This window comes from Ambystoma mexicanum, chromosome 2q (assembly GCF_040938575.1).
Source record: "Ambystoma mexicanum isolate Mex_15411 chromosome 2q, UKY_AmexF1_1, whole genome shotgun sequence".
NCBI lineage: Eukaryota > Metazoa > Chordata > Amphibia > Caudata > Ambystomatidae > Ambystoma > Ambystoma mexicanum.
This window is the reverse complement of record NC_090924.1, coordinates 205,296,218-205,316,280: the sequence shown is the minus strand read 5'-3', so window position 1 is coordinate 205,316,280 and position 20,063 is coordinate 205,296,218. Positions and strand designations below refer to the sequence as shown.

The window sequence follows — 20,063 nt, the reverse complement described above, 5'->3', positions numbered from 1 at the left end:
AACAGACTTCCCACAAGCATCAAAATAATTGCTGTTAAGAGACCGTGTTAGTCAGAATCCTATGCAGTTCCCTTAGGGAGCATTACAGAAGATTAAGACTACAGGTATATGCAATAAATCCCCTTTGGTATCAGCCTGTACCACAGATTTTAGTTGGTAGCTGTGGCTGAGCAGTCAGACTTACCTCAAGAGGCAGATGAGCAGTATTCAGGGTTTACACAATAGGACTACAGTACTATGGAACAAGGAAACACTGACTAAAGCTTTGTATCAAAAATAATATATTTATTTTACACACTTAAGTTCACACACAAGTCACTATCATTAAAGCAATTTAAAACAGTCAAAAGTATACACAACTCCCTATTTAAATTGTAGACAAGTTTGAGCAAGAGTGAAAACTGAGCAAAACTGCACAGTGTAAATGTAAACTAAGCAGAAATGGCACTCTAACAATTTCTTCAGAGGGAGGGAAAGGACAAGTCATACAGGGTTAGACTCCTAAACACACCAGCAACACTTCCCAATTGGATTGTCAACAAGTTAGGCAAGGCAGTACTTTACCATAAGCAATACTTAGGTGAAAACCGAGCAAAATGGCACTTCATCAATATAGAAAGGGGAAGGAAAGGTGGTTATAAGAGTTTAGGTACACCAGCACATTTCTTAGTGAAGAGCAATCTAGAGAAGGCAGTTGTAACAGATTTAGCCAGAGTCAATAGGCCTGTGCCAGAGTTAGCGGAACAAGGCAAAGTGCCCAGGATGAACCAGTTCTAGTAGCTGCAGTCAAGTCTTTGTTTAACGATTTTGAAAAGGCAGTTGCAGAAGGTAAAAAGATAATGTTAGACGAAAGGGGCGGCCAGCCCAGAAGCTAAGTAAAGGATTTAAAACACCTTTAGCAGTACCCAACGAAACGGGAGGCCTGGTGGAACAATGTACCTTGAAAGTGGAAGAGGCTCCTTCGGTGGCGGTAGTTCCTGCAGTTCGGGAGATCCAGCAGAGGAAGAGAGGCTCTCGTCGTGGTGGAAGGTTCAAGTTACTGCACTGCCCAGGGATGAAGCCAGCCGCAGTGATGCTAAAAACGAATAAAAGGTACACTCCTTTAAATCCCCGTCATGGTGGACGGGTGCATGGCTATCCGGTCTCCTAGTGCTGGGCACTGGCCATTCGACCAAGGCAGGTGTTGGAAGGCGATTGGCAAACTGATTGGCCCCACCAGCTCAAGGGAAGAAGACTCTTGCAGGTGAAGATCTACTCGAGTTGTTGGAGAAAAGTGGTGAGGATCTGCAGCAGGGCTTCACCGGTGGTTCAGTCGTTGCAGATGTCTTCAGCTTCTCTCCTTCGGGTTTCTTAGTTCCATTGGCGACGTCTTGTCCTCTAGTCCTCAGAGCCCTGCTTTTATGCAGAAAATCCCCATTCATACAGCCTAGCTGTCACTCACACAGTGGGGTGGCTATCCTGGCGGGATAAGCCCCCCCAGCATATCGGGGCAGAGTGCAACTTGGGTTGGCTAGTTAACCCTGTCCAGGGTGCCTATTTCCCCCTCCCACACATCCTGTCTACCCCAGACTCGGTGGCGCTGAAAGGAGGGCTTCTGTGCAGAAGTCCGCCAAAAGGACGAACAAAGGATCCCCGACCTGGATTAGGATTTCAGAGAAAGACAAGAGAAAGAAATATCAAAGATCTGGCAATAAAAACCTACCGGAGTAGAGTTAATATTAAAATAAACCGGCGGTATGTTAGAGGCTGTCAGTAAAAGTGGTAGCCTCGAACAATGGGATAATCCCATAGGAAAATATTCGCGGTCGAATATTTACAGTAGTAACCACTGCCACCAGCCAGAAACTTTGGAGATGGGGACTGGACGGTACCCCCCTCGAAAATGAACACCAGGGAAAAACTATTAACCCTTTCCAGTACTTCCATAGTAAGATGGGTTGTACTGGTTTTGTTCATAACTATTGACTAGTAAAGTCAATGGGGACTTTTCATGCCCTGGGAGACAGTAGTCAGTCCCAGGTTATGGAGTCTGTTTGGGGGTCATTGTGACACCCATGTGTTACTGCACTGAGGGTGCTGTGTAACACATGTAAAAAGATGATGCCTATGAGGGTGAAAAACCCCACAGACCATAAGCACACAAGATGGCCTAAAATGCACATCAGCAACATGTCTAAAAGTGGGGAAAAAGAGTCTCACTCTTAGCAGGAGAAAAAAATAAACCCTTCAAATCCAGCATAGCTGCTGGGGGACTCTATGGTCTAGGTAAGGGAAATTAGCCTTAGAAGAGAATTCTCCCAAACAGACCAGACCCTTCAGTTTCTGCTACGCCCCTGCCAGTAGTACCACTAAACCCTCTCCCACTGCCCCTTCCTGTCATACCTACATCCCCATCATACAGACACCAAAAAACAGATGCACAGCAAAAGCACATGGACATGAAGTGGGACCATCCATGCTCATCCAACTATCCACCGTCTCAGAATTCACTGGTAAGCCATAGAAATAAAAAAATGGGTTCTATGCAGTTTCGTTTACACACTTTTTTAGTGGTAATTTTATCACCTAAACTTTGTCTGGCTATTCTTTATTTTTTTTAATTTTTTTTTTAAACAGAGGGTCACTCATATTTTTATTTTAAGGTGAACTACCAAGATTGCATCTACCTTGTTTCGACTACTACTCCATATAACCAATAAATGACAGCGACATATCAGATAAGATCATTTCAGTCTGTTCTCTTATATACCACTTTTATATGGAAGCTGGATATCTTCAATTCAGTCTGCAACAAGCTTTATTTCGGGAAAATATATCCCATAAAAGTGTAAGTGCATACAAGAAAAATGTCAAATGCTGTGCACTGAAATCATCAAAATAGGTTTCCACATCCGTTAACATAAACATCATTGGATGTATATATATATATGTGTGTGTGTGTGTGTGTGTGTGTATATATGTAAATAAAAATAGAGATTACGCAGATAATCATAGTAACCAGATAAATACAATTTTAAAGAGTTCATCATTTTCTCCATATGTTGAAATGCATTTTCCAAAAATGTATTAGCGACCCATGCTGTTCTTTCCGTATTGGCCCACAAGACAAATGTGGGCCTGCAGGCACTGACAAAGGCTTTCTGTTTTCATAACTTGGACAATAGTGTTTCCTGGAGCATACAGGACAGAGCAGCATACAATGGCAGACAGTTTCACAGGATGTAGGGCAGAATGTAAAATGTCTCTCCTCATGACTAGCATATTATGCCATGCCCCTCAAAATGTGTTCAAATTTCAACTATTGAAACAAGCTGTAGTTATTAAACAATGATGAATAAAGGGGAAAAGATAAATAAGGGCTAATGCACGGCGTAACTGAAAGTTCAGTAGGTAGATTACTGTATTTTGTCATTTCTGTGTGAAATCTATCAGTTATTAGGGGAGTTTTCCTAAAGTCTTATTGGTAGTAAGACTTTAGTAAGCTATCCCAGTGGTTTGTAGATCCGTAACCCCTAGTATCACTCTGTAAAAGCTCAAGACCTTGGTAATGTGGCAGAGCAGTCAGGCTTATCTTAAGAGGAAGATGTGAGCTGTAGGTAAGTACTCTGAATCTCAGACAGGCACACCAAAGAAGCACTTACACACATAGTAATATAAAAGATTTACATTTGTTATAGTTACACCAGAATCACTTTAAATACTTCAGGAACACTTAGGAATATTAGATAATACACTTTCACTTTTGTGTTTGTTCGCGGTTACATTTGTAGCAACGTTAGAAAAGGAAAAGAGAAGGTTATCGTATTATCAGTAACTACACACTCATGCAGTTTTCAACAGGTCATACGGTAATGTCTTTACTCTGCAAACACGGATAGAAAAAAGTCACTTGAAGGGAGGAAAATAAGTGGTTAGTGCAACATGAACTTAGTTCAAAGTTCTAGAGATGGTTTCTCCGCCTGGCAAGTCGTTGAAGTCCAAAACGCAACCCTAGCTAACAGCAGTTGGGAGAGGGCTTGAAGTCTTGACAAACAGCGAATAATGAAGAGTTCCTATGGATTTCCTTGTGTCTAAATTTATTGAAGCAGGAAGCTGGCACCTAACAAAGGAGACCTAAAAACGGACTTGAGAAGGGGAGGCAAGCAGCAGCTTGGGTCAGAGGTAAGAGGTGGTTGCCCTGGACAACTCTACGTGCACTCCAACGCTATTAAGGAGCAACTTATTGGAATCTGATAAGCAATACCTTTTTACCCACAGTACCTTTGGTTTGAAGAAAGTGTTTGCGTTGGCTCCTCCACGATGTGGCAGCTCTGGACTTGACCTCCGGATTCCTTGGTCTGGTGATGAAAGGCAGGACAATGGACGGTGTCTCGGCAGCAGTCTCGAGGGAGGACCTGTAGCACGACTTTCAGCAACTTCTTGGTTCACTCTGTGGTTTTGGCACTGTTTCAGCAGCACCAAAAAAGGACACGGAACGCCCAGTCAAGCTTATTCACTGCCTGCAGTCCCACACTCTGGTGAGGGGGCCTGGGCGAGTTGGATCGGATTTCTGGAGTGTCCTTACAGGCTCAGGATTTGACCTTTCCACGACGATACACTCGAAATGGGTAGCAGGTCTCCTGGTATTGGGGTTCCACAGCTCTGGAAACTCATAGGACGTCAGATGGCTTGTTTCAAAGTTATTCCTGAGACTAGTTCCCACCAGCCAAGGGGAAGGAGTCTTCCTCTTCGAAGCTACTCTGTCGCACAGGAAACGGGGGCAGGACAGCACTGGTCGCTTCAGTCTTGCAAAGGGTCTGCAGGTGTCTCTGGTCTTCTTATTCGGTTACTTCTGTTTCCTGTGGTCGACTTGCTTTACACTCCAGAAGCCTCACCTTTTTTATACAGTCCCAGCACACACTTCTGCAATCTCTTGCATTTTACAGAAAGGGGTGTTTGGCTAGAATGAGTTTCACAAGAATGAATGAGTGGAAAAATGCTGTATCTGAGTGGGAACCTTTTTCCACACTCGCAAAATCTTTTACTGTTTTTATGGGTGTCCTTTTTAAGACTCTCCATATTGTCTTTTGAAAGTTATCCTCTTTGACAACATTTTGGCAATAAGTGCCTATTGTTGCTGGGTTGCCCTAGGGGCTCCCCTTTTAACTTTCTCTGGCTAACCATGTGAGAACTACAGTTCCCAAGGGTACAAAGGATCTTTGGATCCCTTTTACATTTTATTAAGTGAGACCAGCACCCACACCTTATGTAGAGTGCTTAGGAGATACTGAGTATCCCCTTCCTCATTTTAAATGTAACATTTGTTACAAGGACAAACATACCTTTTAATGGCTGGTGGCAGTGAACAGTTGTATTAATTAGGTGCACCTTTACTGTGGGCTGTTTGCACAGCCCCGGTAAAGCCACCCATGGGTGCTCATTTTACAAAAATCGCCCCTGTCTTGTTTTGCCATTTTAGTGTTCCTTGTCATTTCTTGTTCCTTCCCCTGACATCTAGGGTGGGAAATTCCTTTGTATTGTTTTTATCTTCGGCGGGAGTCCTGTGGACACCCCGCCAGGCAAGAGTCTGTGAAGGCAGGAAGTGAGGACCGAGTCCAAAACTCTGCAGTCGTTTGTATTCTAGCTTGACTGCAAGATTCCAGTTCAAACTGGGATGGTGGCTGTCCTGCAAGAATTGCCAACACCCCAAGTTTGAATGCTGCAGGGCTGTTTGATTGGCTGGATTACCGCATAAAAGTCAGAACCTGGAAGCTGAAGAAGTGGTAGACCACTGGAACCAAAACTGAAGAGGAAGATTAAGAATTTGCAGCTGAACTGATATCCAGCAACCACAGAGCCTGCTGTGTAACTGGTGCCTGCTATAACCCTTTCTTCCAATCGACCTGGGGGACACTGAAGATGACAACCCCGACCCAAAGCCTGGTGAGACCCACTAGACTAAAGGCCTGCATGTTGAGCCATACCACGCTATGCTGCAACCTTGCGAGGCTTCAAAACCCCAAATACCTTGGGATCCTGACCCATTGTGCGGGGCACGGTCTTCCGAATCTCTCAAACTTCGTGGGCATCCTGCTGGATCGCCAGAGGCACGTTTCAAGTCTGAAAAGTCCCCTCACCAGAGTGCTGAACCTTGAACGACGAGAATCCGACCAGTGATATTCCGTTTTCTGTGCTCCTGAAAAAGGTGCCAAATCCACAGAGCTGCTTCCAGATGCGTGGAAAACCTTACCTAGAGCCTGCCCCATTATCCTTGCTGCAAATATCCTTCCAGTGGCCTGTCTTCCTACTGAAGAAATTCAACAACTGTGTTTTTGGTTACAGATTCTGAAGTTCTCCTGCTGCAAAATCTTATTCTGTGCTGAGGTACTATTCAGGCTAGGGCACTTACTTACCTTAAGTCTCTTGATTCCTGTCTAGTTTTGGGGTGTTTTCTGTGATTGCGGGGCTTCTCGTCCAGTTCACTCAGGCCAACTGCTGGAATCCTCCTAGGGTGTCTTCTCTGCAGCTCCTGGACCCTCGACTAACTCTAAAAGTAAAGTACTTATTCTAACAGTCATCCTTCCTGACCTGCCTGTTGGACACTAGAACCCCACCCGGTCCCCCCACCCCACTCCCTCCACCCCCCCCCAACCCCTTCTGCCAGTGAGAACACGCATGCTTCAAGAATAAGGGAAAGACCTTTAAAGGATTGGCCCTTTGGCCTAGAAAAGAGAATACATGTTTAAAAGTTAATTGCAAAAGAATTGGTTGGTAACTGTAACTCTGAGCGTGAACTGTTGCAAAAGTTACTTACCTTAGGAATGTTCAGCCATTCTGAAAAGTATATAACTCCTTTCCTTACAAATTGTTTTGCCATTTTAATAGAAAGTAGATGTAAGGTTATTTTTACTCGCTTGTAAATTGGTTGTGCTCTTTCCCAAAAATAATGCTCTTGGCTTCACTAACTATTTCTTTCAGAGAATGGGTGTATATGGTTCTCTACTGGGTCCTGCTTTCCATGACTTGCTGTTAGCCTGTCAAGAATAAGTCTGTTTTAGGTTTACCTACCTAGAATAACCTTGAGTCGTACATAAAGAGGAGCATTGGGGGGGGGGGGGGGGAGTTTGCTTTCCCTGGTCTGTTTTTAGACCGGCACAAAAAGAGTCTTAGGTTTACACCTGCATTTCAGTTGCTGATAGCTCCTTTTAAAAAGTGTTTGGGTTGGATTTACCTGGAGTTGGCTGTGTGCCGTCCTAAAATAAGTTATCTCAATCTGTGTTTCACTGACCTCAAAAAGCACCTTTAATAGTATATTACACCCTTCGGTTGTACTCGCCTAGTGTAACTGTTTTATCACACATGTAGTTATAGGTTTTTACTGTTCCTGGAATGAGTGTCCCACTATTCTGAAAAGTATACTGTCCAGTTGATTTACTTTGTGATTTCCTTGCTGAGCATCACTGTACAACTGCTAGTGTCTACTTCCCTTGAATTACTGTAAAGTAATCTGAAAGTAACTTATGGTTTTACTCCCCAAGAATCGGTGTGCCCTTTACTGAATGTGTATACAAAGGTCTGACCCATCTAGAAATACTGTTTGGTGTTCTAAATGAGGTCTTGGCTTTGATCTGTGTACTTAAAGCATAGAGTTGTGTTTTTATAATGTGTTTATTTGCTTTGATCATACTTATTTAACCAAGAATGTCTTGGTCTGCTTGTATATAAAAAACACTTTGTTTACAATACCTAGTTTCATTGTTTCTTTGGACCATATGTTTAATGCAATTTCTTTGTACTGATTCTACAGCCCTCGCTCCCTGCTCTGTCTACGCTACCATGAACTCATGTGGCACAGCCTTATACTAAGAGTGGAGTCTTGTACTAAGCCCTTAGTGGGACTTAAGAAAAACTGTCCTAACGAGGGGATGAAGTATAGAAATGATAAATCTCCCGAACAGTAGCACATGAAAAAAATCCCAATAGTTGCAAGTTGTTGGGTAAGGATTAGTGTAGTACAACTGGTCTGGGACTACGCAAGACGTAGCTCCTTGCTATTGGGTAACCCACCTTTTAATATAGGCCTGTACTACACAAGTTGGTAGTGTGACTGAGCAGCCTGGCTTATTTTAAGAGGGGTAATGTGACGTGTAGAGCTGTGCAATGAAAGCAGTAAATACAAGTATCCAATTAAACACTTAACACACTTATAGTTATAATAAATACATTATTTATACAGAAAAGATATTTAAAGCATTCTTTAAAAAGCTGTGACATCAGTACCAAGTTAGGATTCAATTTTAAAAAAATGAACAATAAAGCAGGTGGGTAATTATGTTACATGTGTTCCAGCACCCGCAGGTGATGTCATTTGAGGTCAGTATAGCATTTATATAGTATCGCCTTTGCAATAGTGAGTTTTTCAGGAAGGAAAGGTTAGGGTTAGATCAGAACAGACTGATGGCTTATAATAACAGATTCTCCCAAAGGGATGCAGGCAGTCTATTATACCAGCATTAAAGTGTTTAAAACATGTCAGGGAACAAGCAATGCCAAAGTCAATAGGTTCAGAAGGAGGCCTTTAGGGGGCCAGGACAGCCAAAGTCGGTGGTCAAAGTTCTGATGATTTTCTTCTTAGAAAAATGTTCTTAAATAGGCAGTGTTCAAAAGAGAAATCGCAACAACTCAAGAAGTCCCCTTTAGAAAGCACAAGCTGTAAGGCCAATGCAGGTAAATTGAGGTCAACTTGGTGTTGTGTTAAATCTCACTCCCAGAGGAAGGAAGCACCCTTAATGGTGAAAGGATAAAATACCCAAAGTACCTTGAAAATGAAGTGTTCCAGCTGGTTGCCTTTGCAATGCAGTTGACCCTTTTTCCTGGTCCTTGTTCATGGTGACCAAAGTGAGGACGTCTGGCAGGCTCCTGCAGCAGCACTCAAGAGAGGGACTTGGCAGCAATAGATTTGTCGATTCAGTGGCTCTGTGGTTTTAGCGCCTTTTTCTCAACGCCAATGAAGAACGAAAAGCTCTGGTTAGGATTTTATTGATCCCTTGTTCGTGGACTCTGAACGCAGATTTCTTGCTTGTGGGATGCCCACGAAGATCTGGCCAGATTCGGACTTCGAAGACAATGCACTCAGAAGTAGTCGAGGCACCCTAGGTATTGGGCTTCTGAAGCCATGGAAAGTCACAGCAAGTCGGGTGTTGCCGTTGCGCCAACATAGTTTGTCTCGAGGCTAGTTGGTCCCACCAGCATAAGGGAAGAAGACCTTATGGGGTCTTCCCTGTCGATTCGAAAACTGGGTCAGCACAGCTGCAAGGCTTCACCAGGCACTTTGTGGTCCAGGAGGGTGCTGCTGGTGTCTTCCCTCGTCTTCTGCTTTGGATTCTGTTCTCCAGTGGTGGACTCTTGTTCTTCTAGTCCCACAAACCGCGCTTTTTAAGCAAGTTCCCATTCATTCACAGCCATAGGCTGTCACAAAGCAGGGTGGCTGTCCTCCAGGACAGCCGGCCAATAGGTGGGCCTGAGTGAAACCAGTTCCTAGAGACAAAGGACAGATGTTTCGGGACCCTCCCTAACTTCCTGCAGACTGGGACAACGATCAGTTTGCATACATTTTCTTAATGTAGCATCAAGAATAAATCAAACGGCACTAATGTGGCTTACATTGGTGGCTCCAGTGTAAACATATATTCTTTGTGTGTCATGGCATTTTTGCACTTTGCATGCAAGTGAAAAGTGAACATAAATGTGATTGCATGGTAATCTAGCATATCTTGGTATAACCAATCTAGATATACCCTCTGTGTCATGGCATTTTGTACTGGATGGGAGGCCTTGTAGAGTAATACTGGCATATACTGCTGCTGCAGCATGCATGGAGAGATCTGGGCACAGCCAGCATGAACTTTTAAATACTGGCATATGGTATGGGCAAAGGAATCAAAAGTGTGGCAAAAAGGTCCTGTGCATGGTTGGTGACTTGTGTTGGGGAGAATTGTCCTTTCTGTGCCAATTCCCTTTAACCTTAGAGACCCCCAGCTTGTTTGTTGGACTCTGGGCTTTTTAAATGTTACTCCTGAGTGGGAACTTTTTCTCACTCCTGTGTTTACAGGACTATGCTTTTCTCTGTTCCTTACTTTCTGGTAAACTCCATAGGCATCTGCTTTTGCATTGTGACACACAGCACCTTCCCCAAAAATAGTAAGCTGACCCCTGTCTTACTTACCTGTACTTAATGGGTCCACCACACACCACCCTTTGTGGGGCGCTGGGGGGGTTACATAGTAATAACCCATTCCTCATGTAACATTTTGTTAAACTAACTCACTTGAATGGCTGCTGGCAGTGGTTTCTTTATTTACTACCTAATGACCCATATCTGCAGGCTGATACCTCAGTGCTTCCAAAGGTGAATATTCTCCAGCATGGGGTCTGGCATGGATTCACATGCTCATGAATATTCCCCGTCGTCAGGCTGGGAATCCTCGGTAAAGAAAAAACCAGTATCAGTTTCGTTTCTGATCTGTCTTTCGTAGTAATAACCAATCACTGGTCTCTGCGTCATACTGACCACAGCCAATGACTGCCCTCTACCTAAGCACCGCCTCTGGCAGCCATCTTCAGATTTTTACCGCACGTTCATGTGTTGGGATCCTCGTGCTATTGCTCTCGAGCGTTAGTGCTTTTTTCGCGCTTTTTTCACAAAAAAACTTCGATTCTTTCGGTCAAAGAGCCTCAAGCTCCACCGATCCAACATCCGATCAACGGGGACCCGTGTCGGATTCATCTGTGCCCCTCAAGGGTGAAGATTTCGTCGAGCTACACTTCGGAGGAATCCAGAAGCTTCTCAGGCCCGGTCTCGGAGATGGCCCAGGAGAAGGGAAGCTCGACGCCCGGAAAGCTGTTCAGGGTCTGCCCTGGATGCCAGCTGCAGAACGTCTTCAAGGAGGACGAACACTCTTTCTGCCTTTACTGCCTTCATGAGGACAAGACGCACGTGGAGAAGGACTGTGCGTTTTGCGGCAACATGTCGGAACGGACCATGAAGGACCGCCATCAACGTCTCGCCAACTGGCTGGAGGGTAAGAGCCCGTCTGGCGAGAAGAAGAAGAAATCCGAGCGGTCTTCTAAGACCTTTGAGGGCGCCCCGGCGACGGGGGCCCAACATAAGGCCAAGCACCGCGAGTCCGCTGGCACCGGGAGCGCCGAACGGTCGGGCTCTACGGGCGCCAGGCAGGGCGCACCCTCCCCGGCACCATCAACCACGAGCCAACGCTCTGGGTCGGGTAAGAGGAAGGCCGAGCACCCGGCGAAGCTCCTGGAGAGGCCCCGTTCGAGCTCTAAGGCACAGGAGGAGCGTGGCAGTGCCCCCTCCCTCAAGGATAAGGCGGTGAGCGCACCTAAGGTGGTGAAGGCCTTGATCCATCCGACCAAGCCCTCTATCGAAACGGTCGCGGCGGCCCTGGCTCAGCCTGTGGTGGCTGCACCAGTGGTGGCGACCTCAGGGCCCAGAATCTCCCTGCCTCCTCGGAGGGAGTCTTCCTTTGTGCCCATCGATAGGACCCCCGTGAAACCCTCCGTGGGGAAGAAGAAGGGGGGGCAGGGCGTCGGAGATTCGGCCTCAACCTCAGAAGAGGAGCTGATCGAGGTCTTAAGCCACGGCCTAGGCGTGGAAGAAGGCCAGCCCGTCGGAATGGACCCCGACGCAGGTGACGACGACGACATCGTCGAGGATACCGACGGGGCCCCTGCTCGCCCGTCGGATTCCCCTCTGCCAGCGCCGCAAGACAACTCGGCGGCCATTTTGTTGGCCATACAGTCCTTATGCTCCGAGATAAGGACGAGGCTACCGTTACCGACGGAGGAACCTCTCCCGTCGGGGGATCCAGAACCGGGACCTTCTGGTGTTCCCCCTACCAAGAAAAGAAGGATCCATCCACCACCTCCTTTTCAACCGTCGCGCCCCTTCCAGCCCTCCTCCCCGTCCACCCGAGGGGATGATACGGGGACTGACACGGCAGCGACGGGTACGGACGACGAGGCATACGACGAGGATTTTCCGTCGTCGCCTCCCACCAGAGCTTCTCCGCCCGACGAGATCGGATCTTTCCACTCCATGATCTCCAGGGCTTCCGAGCTTTTCCAACTCTGCCCTGAGGAGAAGAAAAAGGAAGGCTTCCTTTATCAGCGGCGCGAGGCCAAGAGGAAGACGGTCCTCTCAGTGCCTCTGTTGGACGACATTTGGGATGAGGGCCTTTCCCTCCTCAAGAACCCTTCCACGACGCCAGCTAGAAGAGACCGGTACGAGAAAAAGTACCGGGTCCCGGACACGGCCCCCCTGTGCCTCCGGGCGCAGCCTACCCCGGACTCCGTCGTCTCCGCGGCAGCCAGGAAGAAAGCGGGGGGGGGGGTGCGGCCTCCATATCGACTTCCCCGCCGGACGGCGAGGGAAAGAAATTGGATGCTATGGGACGTAGAGTCATCTCGTCGGCAGCGACGACGATTAAAGCGGCCTACGCCTTGGCTATCGTGGCCCGCTATGACAGGGAGCTCTGGTACAAGATAGCTCCCCTGCTGGATTTTCTGCCGGACGACAAGAGGGCGGAGGCCCTTGAGATCCTGCAGGAAGGTGAGGTGGCCTCGGACCACGCCATCACCGTGGCGACGGACATCGCCGACACCGGGTTCCGCCAGCTGGGCAACGGCGTTTGCCTTTGACGTCGTGGATGGCTCAAAGCTACGGATTTCCGGCAGGACGTCCAGACCAGAGTCCTGGACATGCCCTTCGACGGGAACAACCTGTTTGGGAAGACAGTGGACGATTCCCTTCAGGCCATCAAGGCGGATACTGAGACGGCCCGGGCCCTTGGAGTCCTGCAACGACGGACGCCCTTTCGGAGCGGCGGAGGCAAGGGCGCCTCCAAAGGTTCCGGCGGCGGTTTCGCTTCCTACCGTCAAGCGGGCCGCTCGTCGTCGCAAGAGGCCTACAGAGGACGAGGCAAGTCTAGCGGACCCCGCCGTCGTCGCCAAGGAGGTCAAGGCGGCAAGGCCGCGCCCAAGCAGGATTGAACCGGCCGTGGGGTCGGGCCCCCACCGAAGCACCCCGGTGGGAGGCCGGCTGGCGGGCTTCGTCAGCGTGTGGGAGTCCATCTCCACCGACCGTTGGGTGCTGGACGCCCTGGCCCGGGGCCACGCGCTCGAGTTTCAAAGAAGGTGCCCGCGCGTCCCCCCCGTGGCCAGGAAAGAACTTCACGTCCCTCAACTTCTCCTGGAGGTAAAGGCGATGCTCAGAAAGGGCGCCATCGAACTCGTCCCAAAGAGGCTTCGGGGCTCCGGAGTCTACTCGAGATATTTCCTCGTGAAGAAGAAGACGGGAGGATGGCGCCCCATCCTGGACCTGCGACGTCTGAACAAGTTCATCAAGGCGCAGAAGTTCCGGATGGTCACCCTCCAGCACGTCCTGGGTCAGCTGGAGGAAGGAGACTTCCTATCGTCGTTGGATTTGGAGGATGCCTACTTCCACATTCCCATCCTAAAGGGGCACCGCAAATTCCTCAGATTCGTGGTCCAAGGGCGTCATTACCAGTTCAAAGCCCTTCCCTTCGGATTACGGTCGGCACCCAGGGTATTCACCAAGTGCCTCGCACCGGTGGCGGCGCAGCTGCGCCGCGAGGGGATTCACGTCTACCCCTACCTGGACGACTGGCTCATCCGCGCCAAGACGAGGGAGCTCGCCGTGGTCCACACGGCAAGGACCGTCCAACTCCTCACGGACCTGGGATTCTCCGTGAACTACGCCAAATCCCACCTGGTGCCCGCGCAAGTCGCACTGTTTCTGGGAGCCAGGCTCGACACAGTGTCCCTTCTGGCCTCCCCGTCGGAGGAGAGGACCAGGACCTTCTTGGGCAAGGTGCAACGGATGTTGGTGGCCGACGCGGCCAAAGTGAGGTCCATCAAGTCCCTCCTCGGGATGATGTCTTCCTGCATCTACCTCATTCCCATGTGCAGGCTCCGGATGCGCCCGTTGCAAGAATTCCTGGATGCGCGCTGGATCCAGACGACGGGCAGCTTCGAGGAAAGGATCAAGCTCGACGAGAGTTTCCGACGAGCGATACGGTGGTGGGGCACCCGCGCGCATTTGACGGCGGGCATGGACTTCCAGACCCCAGCCCACCAGGAGACCGTGACCACGGATGCCTCCCTGGAAGGGTGGGGAGCGCACACCGAAAATCTGCACGCAAGGGGACTCTGGCTCCCGACGGAGAAGTCCCTGCATATCGACGTCCTGGAGCTCCGTGCAGTGTTTTGGGCCCTCAGGTCCTTCCTTCCGTCCCTCAAGGGCAAGGTGGTGAGGATCTTCACCGACAACACCACCACCATGTTTTACATCAGGAAACAGGGCGGAACCAGGTCCCCAGCGCTGTCCAAGGAGGCGCAGGACCTGTGGCATTGGGCCGTTTGCCCAAGGGATTTTTCTGGTGCCGTTTCATCTGGCAGGGATAAAAAACACCATCGCCGACTCACTCAGCAGGGAGCTGCGCTCGTGCCACGAGTGGGAACTACGGCAGGATCTGGTGGATCGCCTCTTCCGACGGTGGGGCACACCCCAGATCGACCTGTTCGCGACGGCGACGAACACCAAGTGCCGGAGGTTCGCCAGCAGGTTTCCCCAGACGAGGAGCATGGGCGATGCTTTCTCGTTCCCCTGGGAGGGCCTGTTCCTCTACGCGTTCCCTCCCTTGCCTCTGCTAATCCGGCTCGTCAACCAGTTCAAGAGGTCACGGTGCAGGATGATCCTCGTCGCACCTGCGTGGCCGAGGCAGATATGGTTCCCGGACCTTCTGGACTTGTCAGCGTCCCCGCCGATCAAGCTGCCGGCGGACGCGGATCTGCTCTCCAGGGAAGGAGGCGCCATCCTCCACCACGACCCGAAGTCGCTGAACTTGCAGGCCGGGCTCCTGCAGCGCTAGAGTTTGGAGGATACGACATACCGGCCGATTGCAGAGAGGTTCTTGCAAAGGCCAGGGCGTCCTCGACTCTTAAATGCTACGGACACAAATGGAAGAGGTTCTCTGTCTGGTGCCACGCACAGAAGATTAACCCTCTACGGATTACGGCCCCCCAAGTACTGCCGTACCTGCTGACGCTGGCCAAAGCTGGTCTGGCACACGCGTCCATCAAGATTCATCTTGCTGCGATCTCCCGATACACCAGAACCACGGGGCGGACGTCCTTGTGGTCTCATCGTCTGGTGAAAGAGTTCATGAAGGGACTGTTCAGATCGTTCCCGCCGGTGAAGGCTCCGGCCCCGGCGTGGGAGCTCAACGTGGTGCTGACCAAGCTCATGGGACCTCCGTTCGAGCCTCTGCACTCGGCCCCGTTGAAGTTTCTATCGAGGAAAACAGCTTTTCTTGTGGCCATCACCTCCGCACGACGAGTGGGAGAGATCCAGGCCCTTTCCTGCAAGGCCCCGTACTTGACTTTCCACGACACGAGAGTAGTGCTCAGGACGCACCCCTCCTTCATGCCCAAGGTACCGTCGGACTTCCATCTCAACGAACCCTTGGTGTTACCTGTGTTCTTCCCGTCGCCTTCGTCGCCGGCTGAGAGGACTTTGCACTCGCTGGATGTGGCTAGAGCGCTGAAGTTCTACGTGGACCGCACGAAGTGTTTTCGGAAGACGTCACAACTCTTTGTGAACTTTGGACCTGTCAATCAGGGGAAGGCTCTCTCGAAGGCTTCCATTTCCAGATGGCTCTCCGGCTGTATCATGTACTGTCACCGGTTGGCAAACCGACCGCTGCCTGGCCGTCCGAGAGCCCATTCCACCAGAGCGATCGCAGCTACCACGGCGTTCCTATCTGGTGTGCCCCTGCTGGACATATGCAGGGCTGCTACGTGGAGGTCGACGCTCACCTTCACGAAATTCTACTGCGTCGACCGGGATTCCAGGGAGGAGTCCAGGGTCGGCCAAGCAGTGCTGCGCAACCTGTTCGCCTGAGGTGAGCCTGGTGAGGAGGTAAGATGCTTAATGTTGAGTTTGATGTGATGCTTAATGTTGAGCCTTTGCCACCTCCCGTGGTTGTGCATGTGTGTACTGCTATCTATTCTTTATTCATGAGCATGTGAATCCATGCCAGACCCCATGCTGGAGAAGGAACAAGTTACTTACCTGTAACTGTTGTTCTCCAGCATGGGTCTGGCATGGATTCACATGCGAACCCTCCCGCCTACCCCTCTGCGGCTCTTCACTTGGTCATACTGCCACTTCACGTGCTTCCAAATCTGAAGATGGCTGCCAGAGGCGGTGCTTAGGTAGAGGGCAGTCATTGGCTGTGGTCAGTATGACGCAGAGACCAGTGATTGGTTATTACTACGAAAGACAGATCAGAAACGAAACTGATACTGGTTTTTTCTTTACCGAGGATTCCCAGCCTGACGACGGGGAATATTCATGAGCATGTGAATCCATGCCAGACCCATGCTGGAGAACAACAGTTACAGGTAAGTAACTTGTTCCTTCTCAAAATGGCCCCTGTCTTATGTTTTAGTTTCTTCAAGGCTTTTACTCTGTTTGCATCAGGTTTGAGTCCTTTGTGTGTCTTGCCTTTGGCGGGCTTCCCTGAAGCTAAGGCTCCAATATGTCTGGAAAGGCAGGAAGTCTCTAGGTGTGCTTGAGTGAAACAAGTTCCTATTGGCCGGCTGACTGTCCTGGAGGACAGCCACCATGCTGTGATTGACAGCCTAGGGCTGTGAATGAATGGGAACTTGCATAAAAAGCAAGGTTTTTGGGACTAGAAGCAGGGTTGACCACTGGAGGACAACATCTGAAGCAGAAGACAAGAGAAGACGCCAGCAGCACACTCCTGGACTGCAAAGTGCCCAGTGAAGCCCTGCAGCTGTGCTGTCCCAGTTTTCAAATCGACAGGGAACACCCGGAAAGGAAGACTTCCTCCCTTAGGCTGGTGGGACCAACTAGCCTTGAGGCACTCTATTTTGGCGCAATCCCCGATTTGCTGCAACTTTCCAAGGCTGCAGAAGCCCAATACCAGGGGTACCGCGACCACTTGTGAGTGCATTGTCTTGCGAAGTCTATATCCGGCCAGATCTTCGTGGGCATCCAGAGGACCCTACAGAAGCAAGAAATTGAGGGATCAAGGAAATCCTAACCAGAGCTTTTCGTTCTTCATTGGCGCTGAGAAAAAGGTGCCAAAACCAAAAAGAGCTGCTGAATCGATGGAAAATGATTGCTGCCGAATTCCTCTCTAGAGTGTTGTGGCAGGAGCCCGCCAGATGTCCTCCCTTTCGTCACCACGACCAGGAACAAGGGTCTACTTCATTGCATCGTGAAGGCAACCATCTGGAACACGTTCTTAATTCTCAAGGTACTGTGGGGCTTGGAGTATTTGATTCTTTTGCCATTATGGGTGCTTTCTATCTTTGGGAGTGCGATTTAACCCTACACTAAGTTGAACTTAACTTGCTTGCTTTGACCTTACAGATTGTGCTTGCTAAAAGTGACGCCTCTTGAGTTGCTGTGATTTCTCTTTTGAACACTGTCCAATTAAGAACATATTTCTAAGAAGAGCATCCGAACTTTGTCCGTTGACTTTGGCTGTCCTGGCTCCCTAAGGACGACCTCCTGAACCTGTTGGCTTTGGCAGTGCTAGTTTCCTTACAGGTTTTAATTGTTGAGAACTTTAATGCTGGGATAATAGACGCCCTGCATTCCTCTGGGAGAATCTAACTGTTATCACTTATCTCTGTTCTGATCTATCCCTAACCTTTCCTTCCTTGGCATACTCATTATTGCAAAGGTGATACTATATAAATGCTATACTGACCTCAAATGACGTCACCTCTGGGTGCTGGAACATGTGTAACATATGAATGAATTAATCACCTGCTTTTTTTCACTTTTTGAATTGAATCCTAACTGAGAATTTGTTACAGCTAATTACTGCTTTTTAAAGAATGCTGTAAATATCTTTGTGTATAAATACATTATGTAACTGTAAATGTGTAAGTGTTTAATTGGATACTTATATTTTATTTACTGGTTTCATTGCACAGCTCTGCTCACATTACCCCTCTTAAGGTAAGCCTGGCTGTTAAGTCCAACTTGTGCAGTACAGGGCTAGATTAAAAGGTGTTACCTATTGCCATGATGTCTTGTGTAGTCCCACACTAGTTGGACTGCACTAATTCTTACCCAACATACTCTGGACTGGTTGCCATCATGCATCTTCATTACTCACCTGCATTGTTTGCGTTATTTGCATATAACTGTTGATAGTATATATTTGTACTGTATGCTATAATTACCTGCTAGTTTAATTTTTCAGTATGTTCTAAAGGCCTACATTTATAAATGTATTTGTAGAACGATCAGTCTAAATAACATTGTGTGAACTCATTGAGTAGTAGGTTTTCATATTTTGAAATGAAGATTCTGGAACTCTAGAGAAAAACTTCCAATGCCATCTGTACATTTTACCAAAGTAGTTCTCGGTTTAGCAAAGGGTCACTTGCATTGACTGAACAGAACACCTGTTTTCAGAAAGTGGATAAAATCGACCAATGGTTGTATCAGATTAGTAGAATTGCCACTTTATAGGAGGGAGACGAAGCACAGTAGTGACGCAATAATTTATCAAGTTGTCACTGGACTTGACATTAGGTGGAACCCATTGATAGTTAAGCGCTCAAAAAGGCACTGTGTCCTGTCTTGACATGACTATCTCTAATTTGCTTTTCAATCATGGCAACCACTGAGATGCAATATTTCTTATTCCTAGATGCAGTTACTGGTTGAAATTAAAACTTTTCTCTAGTGTATGCAAATGTATTCTGCTGCGAAAATGTGCATTTTAACTGCAACGTTAACAAAGACAATGAAACTGAACTTTTTTATTTGCACTTTACAAGCACTTGTTGAAGACATGACCATCTGCCTCCAAGCCTGCAGTAGCCTGCATACCTTATCATCGTCTCTGCCTGATGATCTTCTTCAAAGGTATGAAGCGTTGTAAAGGAGTAATTTTTCCATGATACAGAGGACATTTTTCACTCACTGTGCAAATTGTTGCTTTTGCCTTTCATGCAGGTGTGTCGATGTATGCCGTGTTCAACTTGTCTACAGTGGAACCCGTGTCCGACAAGCCTTTGGCAAACTTTTGAAGTCTGTTCCTCTAGACGTTGTGTTGAGGTACCATCTTGTTTATTTTTATTGTTATGAGGTTGTTTTTCCAAAGGTTCCCTTTTTCTTTGTGAATAGTGATCTTGTTTTTCTTCCTACCTTTTTTGTGTGATGTAACTTGTTTAATCATCTAGTTCCAAGTGCTCTACAAGGTGGAGTACAAAGTAAATTTTCAAAGGGACATTGTTTTAGTTTAGGAAAATGTTCCGGTCTTTAATGGTGCTTTTCTCATTCGCCACTGCATCTGCTCTTCTATACGCTGACGTTAAATGCATTGAATCTGTAATTTACATTTGAACAGTTAATACTTTAAAAAGCTACTTTTTCAAAAGAACATTTACAGCCTGTACAGTAAACACATTGATAATATCTTTATCTTGTCTCAAACTGCTGAACCTGCAGAAGTTAAGAGTGAATTGCCTTCATTTCAATTAGAAAAGTTGTATATTTTATGTAAGTGTAATTTTTGTTCTTTTTCATATTGTGCAGTAATGGCAACCATACAGAAATACAAGAGATCTCGTCCGCTATCCGAAGCCACATGAGCAAAACGCCCAGCAACACTTTCCACCCACAGGACTTTTCAGATGTCATTAGTTACATTCTTTATGGGAGCTGCAACAGAACTGGGTAATCCTTGATTCGTACTATGTGAAATATATAATTGATCAGTCATTGTTTTGATAATAAATTAGCAATACTTTGTGATCGAGTAAGTACTGTGGCTAGAAGTAGCCTATTATCAGCTTGGTGTCCATGTTAGTCTTGACAGTTTCATCTTTGGGAATTAGGAGTTTTAAGCATTATTGTAAAGTCCTTGCTACAGAGACATAATGTCATTGAGAATTGACTTTTTTTTAAATGTGCCTATGACTGCCTGGTGTAC

General features: G+C 47.8%; 1 protein-coding gene across 1 annotated transcript in view; it reads left to right on the top strand.

The window, feature by feature from the left end:
• The window catches only part of SMG1 (SMG1 nonsense mediated mRNA decay associated PI3K related kinase), a 2,768,248-nt gene that overhangs the window by 280,243 nt on the left and 2,467,942 nt on the right, over window positions 1–20,063 (top strand). Inside the window, exons 17-19 of the mRNA XM_069647131.1 lie at window positions 18,907–18,994; window positions 19,085–19,186; window positions 19,667–19,807. Coding sequence (XP_069503232.1) covers window positions 18,907–18,994; window positions 19,085–19,186; window positions 19,667–19,807 — 331 coding nt within the window. The remainder of the gene's footprint in view (window positions 1–18,906; window positions 18,995–19,084; window positions 19,187–19,666; window positions 19,808–20,063) is intronic.